Here is a 19,568-nt window from a genome sequence, read left to right as displayed (position 1 = left end):
ATTTGCGATTAAGTGAGATGATCACGCCTAAATAATTACTTTTAGATTAATAAATAAACAAATTAAGTCAAAAGGTAGTCAAAATAATAGCCACATTATTCACCAACTATGAAATTCCTTCTTACCAGTATCACACAGGGGTCCCACCTCCTTCATCGCCACATAACACTTACACACAATTATACTCCAAATGGTCTAGAAAATTGATAAAAAATTACGTGAAATGTAACCAGTCCTCTAAGGCTTAGTCTAAGCTGATGTGTTGTTGTGGTGAACGGCTGGACGTTAAAGTAAATAAAATGGATAAACTCAAAGTCGGTCAAATTTATCTAAATTACATAACTTTCTTTACAAACTTTATATCAAAATTCTTTTTTACAAAAACAATTTAATATAAAGTAAACGAATTTTCTGTTATCCCCCATGGGACTACCAGGGATCCCCCATGGGCCCCATTAGACGTCCAGGGGGGCCCACAGAAGACCTACCAGGGTCAGGGGTCCCATGGGAGTACCAGAGGTTCCCGATAGGGCCCATGGAACTACCAAACATCTCCCAGTGGCTCCAGGTCCAAGGGCCCAATGGAATATTGATATTGAAACAGTTTATTTAGCCAGAAGAACACAGATACAGAGTCGATAAAAATCATGTTAACATGGCTGAGCTCTCTTGAAAGCACCTGATATATACTATACATTTATCTCAAGGAAGTATGATGTAACAATTAGTATCATCTGGAACAGTGCACATAGCATGGTGGTAATAACAACATATCAGAATGTTACCACCAACGATCCCACAGGGGCTCCATGGGGCTACCAGAGGTCTCCCAGGGGCCCCATGGGACTACCAGAGGTCGCCCAGGGGCCCCATAGGACTACCAGAGGTCTCATTGGACTATCAGGTGTCCCCCAAGGGTCTCATGGGACTACCGGGGATCCCCCAGGGGCCCTATGGGACTATCAGGGTACCCCAGAGGCCCCACATTACTACCAGGGATCCCCAGGGGCCCCATGGACTACTAAGCGTCCCCTCAAGGGTCCCATGGGACTACCAGGTGGCCCCCAAAGGTCCTATGAGACTACCAGGTAGCCCCCAGGGACCTCATGGTACTAACAGGAGGCCACAGGGGCCCTACCAGGGCCAAGAGCCCCTTGGGACTACCAGGGGTTCCCAAATGGGCCTACCAAAGATCCTCCAGGAGCCCCATGGGATTACAAGGGCCCCTTGGGGGCCATTCCAGGGATTACTCAGGGTCCTGTAGGAATACCATGGGGCCCCCAGAGGCCTGCCCAAGGGCTTCATGGGACTATCAAGAGGCTCCCAGAGGCCCTACCAAGAGGCTCCCAGAGGCCCTACCAAGGCCAGGGATCCCATGGAACAACCAGTGTGCCCTTAGGGGCACTTCCAGGGCTAGGGGTCCACATGGATCCTACCAAGGCCAGGGGCCTCTTGGGACTAAGAGGGGGCCCCTAAGAGGCCTATCAGGGCCAGCAGTCCCATGGAACTAACAGGTGTCCCCCACAGGGGCCCTACAAGAGCCAGGGGCTCCATGTGACTATCACGGGTCCCGCTGGGGCTTCTGAGGACCACCAGAGGCCCACAGGGGAGGTATCAGGGCACCCATGGGACTACCAGGGGACCCTACCAGAGCGCCCCAGGGAGCCTAACAGTGCCAGGGGCCCCATGGGACTATCAAGGGTTCCCAGGGGCCTACCAGAGCCAGACCCCATAAGACAACGAGGGGACCCCCCCCCCCCATGAGACTACTAGAGGGCCCCAAGGGTCCCACATACCGACTAGTGGGTCCCAGAGGCTTAGCAGAGCCAGGGGCTGCATGAGACCACCAGGGTCCTGTAGGAGTATCATGGGGGCCCCAGAGACCCTAATAAGGCCAGTGACCCCATGGGACTACCAGGGGCCCCATTGGTACACAAAAAGTATACTTTCAGTATTTCCAGAATAAAAAAAAAAAAAAAAACCTAAATCACACCTTGGAAACCCATAGTTGATGAGTAATTAGCATTGAAAAATGTCATTAAAATCCTCCAAGTGTCATTACGGCCACTAATTACTCCGCAATCAAATCGTGGACCATATATTCAGAATCTGCACATACATGCCTAAGTCACACCTTGGACAGGAGTCTCTGGCAGTGTACAGGAGTCTCTAGTAAATCACTGTGGGTGCGCATGATCCAAATATATGCTGATAACAACAAGGAAAGAAGAAAACACGAAGTTCCCAAGCCCTTTAGTGTAATTCACATCTTCAAGGGTGATGTGAATTACACGAAAGCGCTTGGGAACTTCATGTTTTCTTCTTTCCTTGTGGTTATCAGCATATATATATATATGCACACAGTAGACCCTTGCCATTCGTGCACTTGCAATTCACAATTGAAAAGTATCATTAAAATAATTCAAGCGACATTACAGCCACTAATTACCCTGCAATTGAATCATGGAACATAGATTTGGAGGCCAGTCAACACCCTGTAGATATTATACAATAGGTTTAACATATTAATACAGAAAACAATGGAAATGCAAAGTATTGGTACATTTTATTAATGCTATTTTCAAATACAGCTGTAAGGGCCCACATGACTATCTGGTCATAAGAATGTGAAGGCAAATTGCACTGAAGGACTATATGATTGGTAGTTTCATTTTGTATATAATATGGACACTGCATCATCAACATCATGTACGTGCACAAAAAACAAAGCTAAATGTTGATAAAGTTAACTTCTCCCAGACAGTGTTGTGTGAGGATGATGTCTAATGTCTCTCATCACACCATTGATATGACTAACTGTCCACAGGTAATACAGTACAGGAAATACTTAGCACATAATAAGAACAATCAATATCATGAACGGCAGATTAATCCCCACACATTCCAAGGATTAACTTTATTATAGCCTGCAGATGAAAGTTGTTAAAGTGATTTTTTCATAATGTCAAATTTTAAGAGTAAAATAACTAGTCTAACATATTATAAAAATCCTTGAAGAGTTGACATTATTATTTTGTAACTAAATCTTTGTTTCATAAGTTACTGATGTGTGATTTTTTACCCTACAATGTCATTCCATAATAGACAACACTGATACTGACTGATACTGTATTCTTATAAACAAAATGATTCCCGTAAAATGAAAATAGTTCGATGTTCATTACAAAAATATATTACAAGCAGAGTGAATTTTGCTTAATACTACACTAAACTGACCTAACTCACTGAAGATCAAGACCCATTTGAGTCATCACTCCAAAAAGATACACAGATTGTTTTGTCTCGTCGAGCTACAAATAAGTTATATACCTTACTGAACATTATGCTAAACCAGGGAGTAAACTAATGAGTAATACTGATGCTGTAACTAACAAGGTGGAGCAGCAAGGAGGTAGGTGGTAGTAGTGTGATGATGCTCCTGACAGTCAAATATAGGTCTTCTCAACACACTGATTAAGGATCTGGAGTAATAACTGGATGTATGTATGTGGACTCCTGGGAAAATGTTCATTCATCTACAGTTGCTTATCTCATCCACAGTTGTATGAAGTTACATTTCTGGTCATGATCAATATTCTATACAGACCATACCAAGCTGAATATTTATAACTTGTATTAATTAATCAAAGCCGTTGTGGAAACTGAATGGATAATTAGTGACAGTCCATGTTATAGGTAAATTGGTACAGTTAAATTATAGTAATGATGTCTAACACAAAACAATTGGTAGAAAGAAATGTTGCCAGGTATGGTCAGGTCAGGAGAACTTCCGTCCCAATACTACTGGTCCTGGTAACTGATATATTTCTCATCATCATCCCTATGTCCAAAAGCCTACTTTAGTCTTCCTACAGTTACCATAAATCATAGTGAGGAAGATAGAGATAAACATTAATATATTATGATACGTATGTTTGCGTGTTTTATGAACAGGAATAAATACATGGATTTCTCCCCTAGTTTTTAATTTAACCTTGAACCTGGAATGGCTAAATTAGTAACTCAGTTTCCACCACAACTTCTGGCAGTGTAACCAACTTGCTTTTATTCTGGGAAAATAACATCTGGCCACATATTAAAACTAAATATATCTTTTGAGACACATATCTGCCAAATGGGATAAATTCCAACTCATTTTGCACAACACAAGAACTATACTGTATTACAACCATTCACTACAACTCTTATGGGAAGATTAACACATTGAAAAATTATACAAATATGAAATAAAGAGTTAACTATGATAAACTTAAGCATAATTGTGATAATAGATAAATACTAAAGTCTTTGTTTAATGTTTTAAAATAATCGCCTTATACAAACTCAGGCAGGTGACAGGCTGGCCAGGGAACCATATAATTACACACACATAACACAACAATGGCAGGAATCATCCCTAAAGAGTTCAGAGAATTACAGGTGCATAAAATTTGTACAACATCACAATATTGATAAGAGAAAATACAAACAGGAAATACATAATAAACATATGACAAATTCACACACAAAATACACTGGTCTCTTTAAATCTTGTATTACATCATTAAATGTAACAGAAGATTATGAGAACAATATTTGGACTGTTTATTATTTTCATTATACATTAAACTATGGTAAAAGATAAAACTCCATAGAAAAGCTGATGATGCAAAACTTCCCATTTTTCAGAATTAAAATTATATCGTAGGAAATTATCACCCATAATTATTTATTCCTATGCTGTACAGTGAAATCTCCAGTTAAAGGACTTCCATTTACATATAATTCCTAAGGTAGGGGATACACATCTAAAAGACCCTCGATATAAAGGACTTTCATCTCTATACAGTTCATTAGATGGGAGTTTCACATCTGACGGACCCTTGATATAACAGACTTTCCTCTCCATGTAATCCTTATAGAGGTTTCACTGTACTATATGGTATTATGTATAACACAGTGTGGAAATAATGCTTCTTGAAATACCTTACCTGTATTTCAGAAAAAAATTGAATGAAATTGTGTATACATAACACTAAATAGACAAAAATATCACATTTCTACTTTCCAAATGACAATCCTGTTGAAAATAACTAAATTCTATTGAAAACTGTACCTTATAATTATACCGTACTTCCTCAGAGAAAAAACATAATAGTTTACATAAAAGTTTCTTAACTAAAAATAAGTTAGGAAAAATCTGACACTGTACAGCCAAACACTTAGCAATACAGTAAATTTAAATCCTCACCAAAGTCAAATGAAGTTTTAAGTAAACTGATTTGCATAATATGGATTCCACATTAAATCTGAATATAGGAAGCTTATCAAAAGGAGTGAAAATTATGCCCAACTACAGACATCATCAAGTACTGTACAATAAGTACCTGGTAGTCTGGCGAGTTTGTCTACGACGTGGATCGCTGTTTTGTATAAGACCTTAAACAAATACTTGATCCATAGGTGAAATAAACTTAAGAAACAAGGCATCTGGGTCACTATCATACCTTTGGTGAAGTAATGGATGAAATTATGAAAGACAACTTGAGTGTAATGTGATGGTGAAATTAGTAGACATATTGCCTTCACAATGTTTTCTTAATTACAGTACAGTAACGTTCAAGTGTCTTTTATGTATGTACATGTACAGTATAAAATAAGGATAAATATTTGAGTGCGTCACCTAAGACTGTGTCTATTTACATTCTATCATTATCATATCTGAAATAACTCTAAAGCATCAAACCTCATATTGGCTTATTATGAACAATTATGAACTGTTGTACTTCTTTACCAGATATTTTCAATTAAAAATTAAGATGAACAAATAACAAATGTCATCCAATAAACTACACTACTATACTGTGATGAGAACTTTTGGAGTATTAACTTGTAAAGTCAGTCTTCAAAATGCAAATAAAAGGCAGGTTACTTGTAATAAAACCATTTAAACCTACATGGTAACCGTTCACCAGAGAATATGTATCCAAGGTCTTCACTAACCGTTTAACTGCACCAGTCTCACTTCACAGTGAAATCGGTCACTAATAAAGGACGTACATTCCCACAGCATGACTCATTCACTTTCCAATATCTAATCTAGAACTCCCTCGATTATTCTGCAAAAAGTTTACATAAGAACTTTACTGCAACAAAGTTTAAAAAACAACTTTATTAGAAGAAATTTAAAAAATCAGTTCTGGTCAGCCTTCATATGACTACCCTGTACTAAGAAGGTTGAAGATAACATATTCTAGCCTTACTCTGTCCTCCATACAAAACTCCTACACGGTGCATCTTAATCAAGTTTCATATATTGAAGTAGGTATGTAAAATGCAGTAATTAACATACAGCTACCCAAGTTCACTGTCCACTAGATAAAAAATTATCTTACAATGTGGAATCCTAAAGCTTATAAAAATTAGTATCAGAAATACTAAGGCCCCAATAAGAGGTCCAATAGAAAATGCCACTTACTGCACTCAAGCCCTGAAAGTATGGACAACACGAACAACATACTGGCGACAAACTGGGCATTCAGCCATCTGCTTACCACACTGTGTACAAGCTACCATGTGTCCACATTCTAGCAACACACAATCAATTGCCCTATCCATGCAAATTTTACACACTAGTTCTTCAGGTAAGGCTTCCACATCTGGAAAAAAAAATACGCATATTAATTGAAAAGGGAACGGACAAGTATAAATTATAAATTGTTTGAGTATGAGGGAATTTACTTTGTGGATTGTGGACAGTGGGTGGATGCGTTCTATATGGGATATCACCCTATTAACTTTGAAAAAACCTGATGCAACATTAAAAATAAGTATCAGAAACAGTGAAATTTGTACATATTCATTAAAAAACACACAAAAACACCTCAAGACCACAGAGATGTGTGTCAAATGTCAAGATCTATCCCTCATGATACACTAACCTTGCCGAGAGTTCTGATAATCTTTCCAGAGCATCTCGATCTTCTTTAGGAGCTCCGACTTTTCCCTCACTCCAGAATAGTTGACTCTATGCAAGGCCAGCAGCTCCTTGCACTGGCGGACACTCAAACGGCGAATATCTTCTTCAGACTTGAGATCCCCGAGAGGTATAATGCCAGGAACAAACTGGAGATAAAAAATTTTAATCTTCAGACTTTCAATCTCTTTACTACTTCATTTGTTTCCACCTCATTTCTCTTTACCCTTCATGATACCCAAATTTCTTCCCTTCAACACATTTTCAATCACACACCTTCAAACCTCCCACTGTCACTTGCCATTGCTTCTTTTCAGTAAGCTAATACAAGAATATAATAATACAGTACCATCCCTATCAACCCAGACTAAAAGCAGAGCAGTGTACCAAGCAGCAGCACACACACACACACACACACACACACACACACACACACACACAGGTATCCTACCCTCATTCTCATTTTGACTCACCCAGTACAGTACAGTAATGAACTTGTAACTGCTTGTGTAGTCCTTTTATGTTCAGTACACTAGCATGGAAATACACCTTATAAGATGCCATTACTTACACATTTGTTTGGTTCTGGTGAGGATGTTGCCGAAGGTGGTGTGGAGGAAGAGGCCGAGGAGGACGACGTGGCAGTGACGGGTGGGGGCTCCTCCTCCTGTGGCGGTGCTGACGGTTCAGTGTCAGGCGAAGAATTTGTAGCTGCCTCCCCAGCATCATAACTGGCAGAGCTGTTGTGGGTGTGATTGGTGTCATGTGATGATCCTGTCTCACTGACTTGCTGGGGTTCCACTTGAGCATTGATAATTATCCAATCTCTGGATCTCTCTGTATTTGAGGTATCTGGGAGGTGGCCTTCACAAGGTGCAATAATATCCTCAAAGCTTTCTTGACTTGATGTATCAACATTAAGGGGGCATGTTACAGGTTGACTAGATGCCCCATTATGGCAAGAATCTAGACTACAGCATGAAGTTGTACAGTCTTCACTTGGGCAGTGTGAACAGTGGTCCTCTACACTTCCTGAACAACCCTCTGCACTGATGGGGGAAGTGCTATTGGCCCTCTGTTGGTGGTTTGTTTGTCTTTCTGTTGCAAAAACCCTGATCCCGAAGTCGACCTCCGGATCATAATCATTAGAATCTGGAGAGAGCGAGCGAACCGGCCTCACTCTCACGCCATCCATTGGTCTTACCCGTATGCTACCCATATTCCTCGAGTCTGAGGGAGACGCACTGCTGGGCCTCACTCGGATACCATCATCTCTGGTGGTGTTGTTGGGGCGGGGCGGTGCAGGAGGCTTATGGTTTGTTTGTACTCGTGAATTTGTAGTACCGTTATCCCCGTTCACTGGCACGCTCCATCTGCTGGTGGCGCCCGTCCCTCGGTGCTGGTAACTTACATGACGCGTCACCAACTCGATCAAGTCACGTTTCTCTGCAAAAGTAACAGAAGCCATGAAAAATCCAAGCATTGTGACATGACAAAATCACTAAATAACCATCCCTGATAATGGGAGTATTCCAAAGAAATTACTGAATTCAACACAAGGAAAAATCCCAAAAATTAAATAAATCACTTCAAAATGGGAGTTGATGATCTTTATTATTGTCTGTGAGAATATTACAAAGAGTCAAGATTCTGTGTCAATGAAGTGAGTAGTATATAACATGTGGTGGCTGGCTGGAAGTAACAAGGTAGGACACACATATACAATCTTTTTATAATCCCAAGTCTGAAATAATTATAATACAGTAATATATCACTGTACTGTACTAATCATTGTACTGCACGGTCCTGAACAATGAAAACTCCAGCACAGCAAAAGTCTGTCGCTCCTCTCCACCTGCAGGTATGTTATGACCTATGCACCCTGGGACAAACAATTATATCAGAATGTGTAAACTTTGCCTAACTACAGCCTTATATTTTCTATCTAAACTACACACTAAAGTACAATAGGATTAATGTGTTTATAGACATCTAATATTAATAAATGAACTCTCCATCACTTTATTGTACAGCATAACTCAATAGATCAGGTACAAGTTGTGGTCATTTATGTGGGGTCGAGTTCCGAGGAGCGAATGTTGAGGATGGGTTTCCACGCTCAAAGGGAGGATAATGTAACAACCACAGCACAAAATATCACCCTGACATTTGTTTTGAGATTACACAATGCTTACTGTACTGTAATGACACTACTGAATGTTTCACCACACTACTGAATGTTTTTAACTAACTTTAATACTTTACTGTAAAATAAATTATGAAAACATAAGACAAAACAGCAAAGCAATAAATATGGCTCCTCCCTATTGATCAGTTCCAAGGGTATTATATCATGGTACTTGCTATGGCACAAATATATTGCCAATGCTGTGTAATAATGAGCCAGTGTGTATCAAAATAATCACAATTATTTATCAAACACACCTGACAAAAAAATCAAAATGGGAAAATACTGTGCTGGTAATTTAAAATAACCCGTGTCACCTAGTTTTGGGTTTACAGTGTAGCGTCAGTATATGGGAGCATCTATGAAGACATCATTGTGGTGAGGTATTGGCCATTTCTAAACCTTAAAAACATTCATGTGTGAAATTTACAACTTATCATTTTATCTAAACTGTGTCAACCCAACAGGATGCAATTTCCTGTACAAAGCCTTATCAATATCCTGTTCACATGTTGGCACAGATTTTCCCATATTTAAAGGTACAATATTACTCTTTTATATACAGTAATTTTAGTTATATTCTAAGATTTTATTATCAAGCTACAGAAAGTTTAGAGGTCAAGAGTAAGGTTAAAGCACGGACCCTCCTGGAAATACACAGCGGACACCTTGGTCAAGTTGTCTTACTGTTTACCATTTATATACGAACCAGCACTGTTTGTGCCCACAGGAAATTCTATAATCCCTCCCACGAACTACATGAACCCTATACTGTACCTACACTGTCTATATTCACGCTGAACTGTATACCTGCATAGTTTAATATACATGCCTATCCAATTGTAAACCTGCATTAATATCTACCACAACTATTTACAAAACAACAAGGTCATTAACTTTCATTAGCACAACAGAGTATAGCATTAATAACCACAAGAGATCATTAATGGAACACTGAATTATAAACTCTCAATGATTTCCCATGTTACCAAATCAAAATTGTTATAACTAAGTATCATTCACAATCTTATTTCCTCTAAGTTAAAACCACATTAACATTAGTCTTGCACACCATTAAGTACAGTTGTGAATGATCTTATTATTTAAAAGATATATTGTGGGTGTTTTAATTTCATGATTGCAAAAGTATCTTAAAAAATATTGACCAGATCCAAAAAAATTTCAGCTACGGTATGCAAAATATACTATACGGTAGCATATATTTTGAACAGCATAACGAGAGAGATACACACACACACACACACTTGATATAGTACACCATGTTTCCCAACCTGTACAAGCTGTGGTGTTAATATGCCGTGAGTGTAAGAAATGCCTGAGGTCCTTCACTCGCAGCGCTGTCACTTCAGATACATCTAAAGGCCACTGGGTCAACACTATACACTTGTTGCACTTGCGAGTTCCACACATACCACGCTTTATACACGCCCCGCAGAACACCAGCCCGCAACCACTACAGATTCTCTGAAAAGAAAAATATTAGGAGGTTATGAGGAAATACTGTAGTAGTATGATCACTAGTAAGGTGGTCCTAGGAGTTAGGAAATGAGAACTCGGAATCCTGACAGGTGTATTTACAGGCATTTCACACACAGGTAAATGGGCATTTGGCAAGCTACACCTGATCAGTGTATTCAGGGCTCAAAGTGTTTTGATTTCTTCACACTGCCTGACACCTAACACTGAACCTCATGCTTACAAACATTATATACAGTATATCAAACACTGTATTACATCACACTAACATTCTACTTTCATAATCACATCTGGTTAGAATGACTAAAGCTTCTTCTTCAGTCTATGAAGGTTGACCCATGACACATTATCTCCAGCATTCACTTCCATTCGTCATCAAACATTTGCCAGCAATTCAGTACATTAACTTGACGTGTCCTGTGTATAGGAGAGAGTCAATCACCTTTCAGGAATATCATCAATACTAATAACACAGACAATACTCCACTCACCCGCCTCTTGAGGAGAGAGAACTTGGCATTGCATTGGTCACAGTCAGCCATCTGAGTGGCTGTTGTGGCTGCACACGTTATGTCAGGAGCCACTTTGGGGGAGCACCTCCAGGCTTCACTACACCACCACGACACAGGCCCTCCACAACCACCACCTCCCCCCAGCATCACTTTCCAGTCCTTACTATCACCGCTGCATTACCACTCAACTCATCTGAAAACAACACAAATTAATGATGCAAAATACTCAAGTTAAAAAAAGGTAAAGTGTTAAGTACTCTGAAAAAAATCAATGTCTAGCAATGTATAGATAATTCTGGTATACAGTGTGACCGCCATAATCCACCCAGTAGGTGATATATTGTTCATTTTATTTTAATCTTCTCATGGACAGTCTGTAAGTTGGTTTAACCTTTTAAGTTGTAGATAGTCAGCCAGGAGGGAGTGTTGAACTGTGCGTTGGGTTGTCAATACTTAATTTTTTACTGGTGTTGTCTTGTCCTTTTACATAAACCAACCTAACTTAACAAAACTTGAGTTAGGTTAAGTTTACCTGTACTAGTAACATTAGATTAGGTTATGTTACATTAAGTTAGGTTTGGTTAGGTTAAGTTTAGTAACATTAGGTTTGTGTTACAGTATCTGCTATCTACAATAGAGCGCTGTGACTAATCAAAGCTCCTTGACTTACTTCCCCACACGAAAGCAGTACCCCAATACTTAACTCAACTCCCCCGGTAGCCTTAACATATTTAATCATCAGGTAAAACAAGTAGCGGGGGCTAATCTTCATGTGATCCAAGAGAGCTATCGTCAGGTGCTTTCATATATATGTGCCAACTTTTACCCCAATTAGCTTAGTGGTTCTGCAGAAACCAACCACCATGCCAAAGGTAGGTTTCTGCCTGGATGCTTCAGAAACCAAACTGCTCTTAGGTAGATCACAAAATGATAGTATCTTAATAACCTGTGTGAGAAAAATTCACACCAAGTTTGCCTGAAATGAAACAATTGTTCAGGGAAAATCAAAACACAGATAAATGCATCACATACAAGGCAATTAAATGTCACATATGCAAATGAATTTCAAGAAATGTGTGGACCATTTCTTTATCAGTAGCATAATCATGTACTGTCTGTATCTGGTAAAAAACATCCTCTTACCGATTACCTCTCACTGTCACGCAGTACAGTACACGTTAGTGCAGGCAAACCCACACAAACTGTACAGGTATTCCCTAACTGTAAGAAGGAACACACCTATGTTATTGTTATACATCAAAACGAATCAATATTTTGCAAAATCAGGAACTATAGTTATTTCTAAGCACTATTAATTTATAAACTGACATAGTTAGCACATTTTAATGAACAAAGGAATAAATAAAAACAAACATTAAAATTACAATAAAAAAAGTTATAGAAATAATATACAATGGTGAGGGCACACAGAAGCCCCACAACACAAGCTATAGTATATTGCCTAACAACAGGCGACACTTAGACACAAAGTACAGTAGCTCGGTGTTATGACACACACAACAATCATGTCAAGTAGCATAAACACCACAAAGTCAATTGCCATTTACCAAACTTGCATAATAAAAGGCTGAGGCGATGAATGGCTATGAAATTCCACATAAAAGTATAAAGAAAATAATACTCAGAAAAATGAACAGGAAAATCTACAACTGTACTATACAAAGATTCACAAATTGCAAACAGCGATAAGTAGTCACACACATCCTCTATATCCTCTTGTTCTAAACAATGCAACACGTGTACTAGTTATTTATATTAACTAATGAGACGATTATATTCACTCTAATGTTTTCTCTCACTGTTTGGTAAATTATTCTAAAATGTATACAGTAGTGACTCGGTATATTGTGTGTTTGTTGATGAAAGCTGACATAATACACACTTCAGATAAGGTCCAATGGTATGGATTAAATCAGGTAATATAAGATAAGCACAACTACGTACTGTACCGTGAAATCAATCCAGGGTTCCCACTGTCACGTTCTAGGTTACTGGTGAACTGGCCCCCTAATCCTTATAGGCCACAGCCTGACTACTGGATATGGGGCATAAAATTAATGGGTCCTGGACCTAACGGAGACAATGGTTAGTTTGCATTGTGGTTCAATAAGAGTGGACCCATTCAACCCACAACCCACATTTCATTACATAATAATTTACAATAGTGTACAGTACAGTATACCAGTACCTGAATTGGTAAAATAATAGGTATTGCATAAAAATAAATATACATTCGTTGTACAGGACATGAATATCTATAGCTATGTATTCCAGTCTGTCCATGATTTGTGTATAATGTATCTATCACATGTAATCTACTTCTACTCAAAAGAAAGGAGCAACATTTAAAAGCATAGAGGCAATGATCCAAGCATCATAAGAAACAATGTTACAAAGAAATGTTCTGTATTTTCATAACAATTCCTTCCCGAGGGCAAATTTTTCAGCAATGAAAACATCTTCATTTGACCAAAACAAAATCCTCCTCATGCTGAAAAAATGAACACAACATGCCTCCTGTTGAGATGAGAGCAGCATTAAATGTTCAGTGTGTGGTTAATCTATGCTTTTTTTTTATGGTAAAGTCAATCAAGCTTCTTATCTGCACATGTTGTAGAAGTGGCTCATACCAACTCCTGATGAACTTTTGTGTAAGATATGGTGTATGGCTGCACCAAGACCAAGCACTGACTCACTATACACTAGCTGTTAAGAGTCTTTTAGAGTGAGGCAGTCCCAAGGAGGTGGATCACTCACAGGTCTGTGACATCTCCAGCACATTGATATAACCTACAAGGAGCACTGACCTCAGCACGAGCAACAATTCTCTCTGGGAGATTGTGGTAAAAAAGTTCTACCAGATGACTGAGGAACTGAAGAGTGTCACTGCTCTACAATATTTTCAACTACACACCACAGAAGCTGCCAAGGATAACACACAGGACATGGCAATACTGTATTTCATTCTAAATTGTAAAAATGACTTGAGTTAAGACCAACATTTAGATTCCTAATATTTGCTGGGTACAATATAGGCAGGGACCTCTCCACCACCCTGAACAAACAATGGACAACTGACACACAATCGTCATGACTAGATAATACATGGTCAAGGGTGGAGCCTCAACTCACAGCGGGGAGTCTAATATTCACGTTTCCTACCCTTAAGTCACCTTCCACAAGGTAATATCTCGCATTGCCAGAGAATGGAACCCTTATGAATCCCTGGGAAACATGTTAAGAGTTAGCTGATGGTAATAAATACTGTGGTTGAGGGCTAATACAGATGCTTCTGGGGTAATTAACCTGGGAGTCACCTGAGGAGTACAGTGTGGGTGTGTTTGAATGGCACGCACACACACAGTAACTTTTGTCTCCACCAAATTCAGTGCACTGCTGGGGCTGTTGGAAGCGGTATGGATGTGATTTTATTTGTGTGCAACTTTTTTGTTTTTGTAAAGTTCTCTTTATTTTCCCACGTTGTATCAGAACACTGTACTGTACAAAATGGGAAGTAACATTTAAAGCTTTGATCGGTGAATTTTGGGGCCTTCAGTCCTTTACCCTTACTTTGTTTTCAATTACATGTACTGAACACTGATATCCCCATTAGCCAGAATAATTAGTTAAGACCTCTTCCGGGAATGAGAGATTTCCGGGTATTGAGGCAAATTTCTCATCCCCAGAAAAAATCTCACATTCCCAGAATTTTTCCAGGTACTGGGTTAAGTTTTCCCCGAGTCTAAACTAAACATCCCACACAGACAGACACCATCACATATCCCCAGAATGTTTCCGAATATTAGGGAATGTTTTCCGAGAATCTGAACAACGCATCTCTCACAGACAGACAGAGAGCTGTATTTATTTAAGCAAACACCACTGTATATGTACAATACACTGTAAATAAACGAAATATACTACAGTACTGTATACTGTACACTATATACTGTACTCCCTAGCAGATGCTGTTGTCTTGAGCTTGTGATGCAGGCAAGCCAAATGGTGATACAATGATACAAGATGGCCTGCCTTTGTCCTGTACCATCTACTGTAGCAGGTGTTGCTTTCTGTCACTCCTCCTCCCTCCATGAAGGAGGGATTGTATTGTATATGCACTATATGCTACAGTATAAAATACATACACCTATACACACTAGCCTACAGTAGGGAGACACTGTCCACTCTGCTATGTACAGTATTGTAAATACAGTACATTACAATAATTTTACACTCACTGAATGTACAATACAGTATGTAATAACTGATACAGCAATGTACAGTACATCACTGCACAACATAAAAAATAGCGAGTGAGGAACAACCTTATACAATGGCTGCAGAACTTGAACTAAACGCGTGAGCCTACAGCCTAAGTTACTCAAGCAGCTCGCCCACCCATGAACGAGCCTGGTAGGTGGGGATGCATCAGAGCATAATACAATCTCTTGCAACTCCTGGAAAATTTGTTCCCATGCCCAGATTGGAGTTTCCCAGAATTTTCCAGAAGGTTCAAAATTCTTACCAGCTATTGAAGAAATCCAGGGACCGGAGATTCTGGCTAACAGGGAGATTACTCTACTTTTATTTAGCGACTTTTTATTTTGCAAACATTCTCAGTAGAATTGAACATACTAAATGAGTCTCGCAATGATTTCTCGGCTGACAGTAACTAAACACAACTTTGGGCTGACAGTAGCTGACAAAACCACAGGCTGACGGTAACTAAACAACTCTGGGCTGACACCAACTCAACACAACTTTACACTGCCAGCAACACACAAATCCTGTATAATTCCTGTCATGTCAAAGATATCAAGAAATATATAGAAATTTACCGAGTTATTTTCATCATACAACTTACACCGAAAAAAAAATAAAAGCCAATTTCTACAAAGGTACTTAATGCTTGTTCTACTTATATCAGCAATACATCAAATTCACATTGTTACATAAACTACAAAATCAGTTAAAATAAATACAATAAATTTACATAAACAACAAAAGTTAATTTACCATACGTGAGATAATCCAGATAATTTGTGGTGTTCTATTTTTCCAACATTTACTTGAGTGAGTATTAGACTATTACTACGTGGCATTGTGTCATGTGACGGTAGATGATAGTGAGAAATGGTTAAGTCACGGTTGTACTGAGTCACCGTCATGCACTATGTGACAATCAGCTGAGATAATGACAAACTCTTCACAACTACAAACGACAATTCTTATTCGCTAATCTGGATATAAATCTTGTGTGTTATTATTCCTGCACACGAAGGTCAAGATCAGGTACTTACTTAGACGATAGGGAGGTGTTTGCAGGTATTGGGATATACTTGAGAGGGTAAGACAGGAGGGAGAGGAGCAGACCACCTCGCTGGTCTCCTTACTGTCACTTTATTTGTTGACAACTTATGGGTCCAGCTCGTCCTGAATTACGAAAACTAGTTAAATTAAACGCTCTGTTATATTTAACTGTAATACATAATCGTGGGTGATATATCCATTGATTGTATATGTATCTATAATCTAAAGTGTAAAAAATAAAGTCAGAGCTTTATATTGTGGAAATATATTGATTAATGTTAAACACATATAAACAGCAGTTCATATTTGTTTTCAATATTATTTTCTTATTTTATATCACAATAAAATAAAAGTTTAATAGGAAACTTTAAATTGTATACGAAAATAGGAAATATGTCACCATAAATATTGAGGTCAAATAAAGATCTTTCAACTAGTTTAAATATTTTTCGCACTTCAGGAGGAGACGAACGCCACGCCATCTGTCTGCTGTTCGCTAGTTTTATTTACTATTAATGTTGTTATAACACAGCTAAACCCATATATTTATTTATTTTTGGTATAAGTGAATAATTGCCACTCTAATAAAACTTAAATATCCTAGGTTAGTTCTAATTTGGTTAGCTTTATCGTGTTGGCTGCCAGATATATGGTTAAAGTTTATTTTTAACATTAACCATCTTTTGCGACATCATTCCATTGACCATCATTACTTTAGCTTAACTTTATTGGCCAAGTTTTAACCCTACACGTCTAGATAGTCTCAATGTATGCATAAAGAGCTCCTATAGACAACTATCGATCATATATATATGTATATATATAAATAAATAAATAAATAAATAAATATATATATATATATATATATATATATATATATATATATATATATATATATATATATATATATATATATATATATATATATATTATTTTCATCCTTAATAAGTGTTTTGATTATCGGAGAGCTTAGCAAATTGCAGGTTAGTGCCAAAATGATGTTCTATTATTAACTATGCAATAGGGGGTTCTGTTGTAAGGGGCCGCTTTTCTTACTTCCTACTATTCCATATACTTATTCTTTTTATTCTTCAATATATTTATATACTTATATTCTTGCTTATATTTTCTAAGTCACCAATTTGTAAGAGTCCTGTTTTCCTCTTCATACTATTTCATATACTTATTCTTTTTATTCTTCAATATCCTTATACTTATATTCTATTCTCAGTCCTTTTATATATAAGTATCTATTTTAAATTTCTTTGCTTACATTTTCTAAGCCAATATTCTTTTTTTTACTTCATTTCTTGTCTCAGATTTTATTGAATTTTCTGAATTCTATGTCCTTATTTTATCTCAATTATATTTTGTTGTAGTGATATTCTAAACCATGGATCAGTCTGGGAAACCATGTCATTCTTATTATAACACTTAGTAAACCTACAACGGTAGCCTGCCACCACACAGACTTTTATTAGAATATATCACTGTCAGGTAGGGTAATAACATATGAGGTTCTATAAGAGCGGAACAAGTGGAATCCTGACGCAGCACACTAACATGAACCCCCTCCATAAGAAGCTACCATAAGAATTAGTAATTGTCTATAGAATATGATAATAAAAGGAAAAGTAATCAGAGACGTGACCGATCGCCCAAGCGGCTAACGAGCCGATCAGTGGCGAAGAGGATAAAAGTAAAAAGCAGACATGAGTCTACATTGTGTTAGCCTCCTCCCTACGCGTGATCTCCGGTGTGCTACGGAATTACTAAATTACACGTCATCTAGATCTTCATTGTTGGTTTAAGTAAAAAATTTAGTTTTTTTTTACACTTGACGTCATCCTTGCCATCAACTCGCCTCAGTTGAGCAGACTGGGACACTTTATTTTACCTTTCTTTACTTTATTCTTATCACCATGTCTGAGTTAATTTTGTCTCTGAACTGATATTAGTTGAACGTGTTTCATTACTGTCTAGATACTAACTTTGGATATTACTTAAGTGTTTTAGCTACAATGAAGCTTTTAAATCCATTCTTGCATCTTCCATTACCTTCAATATGCAAGGTTGCCTGACGCGCACTTCCTTGTACAGTACGGTTAAAAACGACATGTTGTGTGCTTAAGATCCTTCTTTAACATGACAGGAGATACAGCGAGTAATACTTCCACATAATAATTATAATATTAAGATTAATTACAGTGTTTAATTATTAAGATGAAGGCGGCTGTATGTTAGTGAGAAAAATATACAACTCACACGTCTCCGTATCCATACTTATTACGTCAACAAGATAAAACATAAACAGATGAAAAAAGAAGTAGGAACAACGGATTAAGAAACAGATGAGAAACAGAATAAACAACGATAATAATAATGAGGTCATCTTGTTGAGGCGGCGCACGTCGAACACAGCCACCACCCACACCCAGCCGGGGGGGGGGGGGGGGGTATGGGGCAGGGCATGAGCAAGCTTCCACAGTTGGCTTTGGCGAGCTAAGCCTGTCAATGGAATGTCACATAAATGACAACACATCTCTTCAAATGAAATAACAAGTTGTGGTAGATTTGTAGTAGTTTTCCAGACTTCTAGAAATGTACATTTATATATATTGCCTTTTACATAATTAGTTTGATTGTTATAAACAAATGTACCCCACAGTTTCTTACCTTAAAGTCTGAAGTCGTCCAGTGAAGTAAATCCACAAGTTCTCAAGGATGCAAGGGAAAGCAGTGTTTGGTTGGGGTCAGGGGATTAACGTGGTGACCTGTGTCTCTGTTACGTTTATTTTCCTCCGATTTTCACCACTGATCGGCTCGTTAGCCGCTTAGATTGCATTACGTAAATATGTTAAATTAAGTGATGTCACGGTTGTTACATTTCAAAGTGCAGTTGCAGCACAGTTTCAGTAAGTCACAACTGCACAGTTGCGATTGTTTGGTTTAAAGTTAGATTATTGAAGTAACTTGTGTGAACTTACTGATAAGTGTGTGACCGGCAAATCAATGATTAACGCGTCTTGGCCACACTGTCTGACTGCAAATTCAGTTTTTATTT

General features: G+C 38.2%; 2 protein-coding genes across 4 annotated transcripts; one reads left to right on the top strand and one right to left on the bottom strand.

The window, feature by feature from the left end:
- The first annotated feature begins 778 nt into the window (after positions 1-778).
- On the top strand, positions 779-1,264 carry LOC121869483 (collagen alpha-1(XXVIII) chain-like). Its single transcript, XM_042370837.1, has one exon. It carries the CDS (start codon positions 779-781, stop codon positions 1,262-1,264), a length of 486 nt encoding a protein of 161 aa, XP_042226771.1.
- A 1,283-nt stretch (positions 1,265-2,547) lies between these two features.
- On the bottom strand, positions 2,548-19,305 carry LOC121869608. Of its 3 annotated transcripts, none has more exons than XM_042371074.1 (6): positions 19,181-19,305; positions 11,153-11,366; positions 10,457-10,649; positions 7,548-8,422; positions 6,942-7,125; positions 2,548-6,659 (listed from the first exon to the last, which is right to left on the bottom strand). In XM_042371074.1, exons 2-6 carry the CDS (start codon positions 11,318-11,320, stop codon positions 6,484-6,486), a joined length of 1,596 nt encoding a protein of 531 aa, XP_042227008.1. In that variant the 5' UTR covers positions 11,321-11,366; positions 19,181-19,305; the 3' UTR covers positions 2,548-6,483. The 3 variants fall into 3 exon arrangements, with proteins under 3 accessions (XP_042227008.1, XP_042227006.1, XP_042227007.1); XM_042371072.1 differs by lacking the exon at positions 19,181-19,305 and adding an exon at positions 16,495-16,631; XM_042371073.1 differs by lacking the exon at positions 19,181-19,305 and adding an exon at positions 16,211-16,347.
- Positions 19,306-19,568: the final 263 nt, after the last annotated feature.

This window comes from Homarus americanus, unplaced genomic scaffold (assembly GCF_018991925.1).
Source record: "Homarus americanus isolate GMGI-L3 unplaced genomic scaffold, GMGI_Hamer_2.0 scaffold23578, whole genome shotgun sequence".
NCBI lineage: Eukaryota > Metazoa > Arthropoda > Malacostraca > Decapoda > Nephropidae > Homarus > Homarus americanus.
This window is presented reverse-complemented; position numbering and strand designations above follow the sequence as displayed.

Bases quoted from the DNA above. Each gene is read 5' to 3' on its own strand.
- LOC121869483 (XM_042370837.1), top strand. From the start codon at position 779: ATGTTACCACCAACGATCCCACAGGGGCTCCATGGGGCTACCAGAGGT.
- LOC121869608 (XM_042371074.1), bottom strand. From the start codon at position 11,320: ATGCTGGGGGGAGGTGGTGGTTGTGGAGGGCCTGTGTCGTGGTGGTGT. The intron at 10,650-11,152 runs GTGAGTGGAGTA...TTTTCTTTTCAG, and splicing joins TCTCTCTCCTCAAGAGGCGG to AGAATCTGTAGTGGTTGCGG. The intron at 7,126-7,547 runs GTAAGTAATGGC...TTTTATCTCCAG, and splicing joins CACCAGAACCAAACAAATGT to TTTGTTCCTGGCATTATACC.